Genomic DNA, 3,677 nt, shown 5'->3' with positions numbered 1-3,677 from the left:
TTTTAAAAATTATACACGTATCATCATTTCCTTTATATATTTAAATATCTCTACTTTTCTAGATACAAATATTATAAGTTATATTATACATATTAATTAAATTGACAAAATAAGGTGATATTTATTTATTTTTACTTAATTTTAAATAGAACTTTAATGTTTAATAGTATTAAATATTAAATTATTTATTTTTTTAATATTTTATTTCTATTAAATATTAAAAAGTAAAGAAAAACTAACACAATACTTTTTCTATTTAAAAAAAGCCAAATCTTTTGACTTTTTCTATTTAGTAAAAAGTTAATAATAAGTCATTAAAAAATAAAAAAACAAACAACCTAAATATTTAAAATAAATTACTTTCAATAAAAAACTGAAAAAACAAACCCACTCTACATGTATTATTTATTATTTTATAATTTCTTTTTACTTTTTCGCAAAAAAATTTCCATTGATATGTTTTTTTGTCAAAATTACCATCAATATTTTCTTATATATATATGTAAAGGTAAAAACCAATATTTTCATCAATGATACAAACTTTTCTAAGTTCTTAAAAACATTTTAAGAACAAACTAACAATGATTTATTGAGCCGGGAGGAAGTATCTTTAGCAAGTGATGGATTCTGTGAGGAAACATTCAGTGATAAGTTTACTGCAGTTGGTTTAAGGATGGTAAGCTCGGAGACTATGGCTCTCAGATCCTAAGGCCTTCCCTCAGAACCGGGGAAGAGGAGGTACGCAGCACTTGAATGCATGTCCTAAGTTATATGCTAGTTGTCCAATTCCATGAACCTGACACACCTTATCTGTAGCAAGAGCAGTTGTTTGATAGAGAGGGATCTGCCAGTTGGAGGAGGATTTCTTTGGAGATGTGCCAATTTTTTATTTTAGCAGAGGAAGTTGATTCTGAAGCGATGTCTTGCATCATCTTCTTCCTGTTTCAGTTTTGAACCTGCTTCACCATCAGCCTCCATGGCACTGGAAGCTCATTCCCAAGGTTGGAGAAACTAACCAACCCATAACAAGCTTGGAGAAGCTCGTTTGACTCGCCCATTTGTCCCATCCCAAGGGAAAGGTTGACTCGCTCCCTAGCTAATCAGCATAGCCCAAAACTATGTAAGGAGGGCCCTTGGATATGAGAAAGCAGGTCCTTCCCAAAAAGAATTAGAAAGGGAGAACAGAAAGAAAACACTTCCTCATTAAACAAATATGATAAGATTATATTTGGTTTGGAAGTGATTTTTGAATATATAACACATTACCATAAATAATATCATTTTTTTTAATCTAAATATCAAGCGATTTTCCCTCTTATGCAAATACTAAAAACAAATGTTTTTATTATAATTAATTTCTGAGGATTGACTTTTTACTTTAATTAAACAATATTAAAACAAATAAAAAAATAAAAAAATTCACTGGTGGAAACAGTTGTAAGTCAGAAACCCATATTATATGTAAGGAGCATGGCCAGAGCACATGATGCGTGTAGCTCTTCTAACTCTCCATCTAACCCTCAGTATATCAAAGACCTCTCCCTTCTCCCAACCACCAACCTCAGTAACAAAATATGCATTTCCTCAGAGAAGTCTACCTCTACAGCTCTACTGTGTGAGAAACCCAAGAGAAGAAACTGAGGAAAAGGCTGTGTTACTGTTAATATCAGTGTGTGCAGAATGATGACTATGGAGCTGCAGAGAAGGTTGGCAATGGGGTTTCAGATATCCAAACCCTACCTTTTCCTCACTCTAAATGAACTGGCTCTTTCAGTATTCTTGGTCTTGGTAGAATCTCTGGCTTCCAGTGGCATCAGCACTCTGGTTATTGTGGTTTATGAGCATGTCCTTGCCACCATTGTCTTGTCACTTCTAGCTTTCTTCTTTGAAAAGTAAGTCATCAACTCCCTTCACTGTTACCATATGTTTTTTGGATCATTGCTCTTCCAGGGACACCCACCATTCAACTGTTTGAAATATTTCTTTGTTGGGTTCAATGCCTATGTTTTTTCCCAAGTTTTATGGGAGAGTTCCCCATTGTGTTCAAGCATTTTTTGAGTTTCAGTCAATTATTGTATTGCTGTGTGAATGATTACAGGAACAAGAGGCCTCCTATCACTTTCAAGATACTATGCTATGCATTCTTTATGGGACTATTGCAGTTGAGTAAATTCCCACTACAATTAATTACTACATCAATAATTTTCTTTAAATTAATGTTTCTTTTTTTTTTTCTTTCATGTTGATACATATATATACAGGGTTACCCTATGTCAAATGCTATTGACAATGGCCCTACAATACATTTCTTCAACATATGAAAGCATTGCACTGAACATGGTCCCAACCATAACATTTGTGTTGGCACTGATTTTCCATCAAGAAAAGCTAAGATTTAGGAGCATCAATGGGCAGGCCAAGATCTGGGGTTTGGGTATTTCACTTGGTGGAGCATTGGCTTTGGTATTGTGGAAGGGGCCTGTTGTAGTGAAAGCTATGCTATCTATAAGCTTTGACGCAACAGGTGATAGTGTCCTTGGTTGGATTTTGACCATTGTTGGTGTTATTGCAACTAGTTTTTGGAATATTTTGGTGGTAACATCTAAATCTCTTTTTATCTTCTTTTTTCTCTTTTTGGAAATATGATACCAATAGTTATTTGGTATTTTGAAGATCATAAGCAATAAAATTGGCATATAATATGATATTGCAGAGGCATGTGATTCAAATATACCCAGCAGAAATATCACTAACAGCAATGATGAGCTTCTTTGGCACCATCCAAACAGCCATAGTGGCAGCCTTTGTGGTCTCATCCTCAGCTTGGGAACTTCAGTGGGATGGAGGCCTAGTCCTCACCACCTTATTACTTGGGGTAAGAACCCTACCTAAATTCCTTTATTAATTTTTGTTGGAAGTTGAAACAAACACTAATATGAAGGAATTTGTCAGGGAATTGCAGTGACAGGGTTATCATACTATGTGATGACATGGTCTATTGGCATCAAGGGTCCTGTGTTTTCAACCTCATTTAACCCACTTCTTGTGCTCTTCTCTTTCCTTTTGAACACCTTTGTACTGGGTAGTTCAGCCCATTTGGGCAGGTACGTATTTATCTCTCTAATTTATATTTTAATTTAGGGTTCGGTCACACTAATGAAAAGGTACCTATCGAAAAAATAGGATTAATTAAATGACGTCAAAAGTACATTTACATCTTATTACTTATTGTTTTGTATCTTAGTTTTACTTGTTTGTATAATGCCATATTCTTTATATCCGGTCTCGGGAAATCAAATGTAATATTAATAAATGTAAAAGATTTGTAGTATAAATCTACCAAAAAATACAAATTGTTTGTGAAAATAGTAATTGCTATATCATATGCTTGTAGCTCTTTAATTAATTAATTAATTAAAGTAGTTTTGATGGTTGTGGTTTGTAGTATTGTGGGAGCAATGCTGGTGATTGTGGGTCTTTACCTACTTTTGTGGGCAAAAACTAATGCTGTGGAGAAGAAAGACATGGATGTTGGAGATTCTACTTGCTCTCCCCTGATTCAACCTTGACAGAGGTTTATGATTCTACTCATTTTTTCCTTTGATTTTTATGAAAGACAATTATGATATTTGTAGGATTGTTGGGAAGAGAAAATAAGAAAGGAAAAAATAAAAAAT

At 33.7% G+C, this 3,677-nt stretch overlaps 1 protein-coding gene across 1 annotated transcript; it reads left to right on the top strand.

The window, feature by feature from the left end:
• Positions 1-1,530: 1,530 nt before the first annotated feature.
• On the top strand, positions 1,531-3,677 carry LOC104880804 (WAT1-related protein At5g64700-like). Its single transcript, XM_019222891.2, has 6 exons — positions 1,531-1,892; positions 2,099-2,161; positions 2,262-2,595; positions 2,714-2,875; positions 2,953-3,104; positions 3,446-3,677. The coding sequence occupies exons 1-6, from the start codon at positions 1,681-1,683 to the stop codon at positions 3,567-3,569; spliced, it is 1,047 nt and encodes a 348-aa protein (XP_019078436.1). The 5' UTR covers positions 1,531-1,680; the 3' UTR covers positions 3,570-3,677.

The sequence above is a fragment of the Vitis vinifera genome, chromosome 11 (genome assembly GCF_030704535.1).
Source record: "Vitis vinifera cultivar Pinot Noir 40024 chromosome 11, ASM3070453v1".
NCBI classification, from domain to species: Eukaryota; Viridiplantae; Streptophyta; class Magnoliopsida; order Vitales; family Vitaceae; genus Vitis; species Vitis vinifera.
This window is presented reverse-complemented; position numbering and strand designations above follow the sequence as displayed.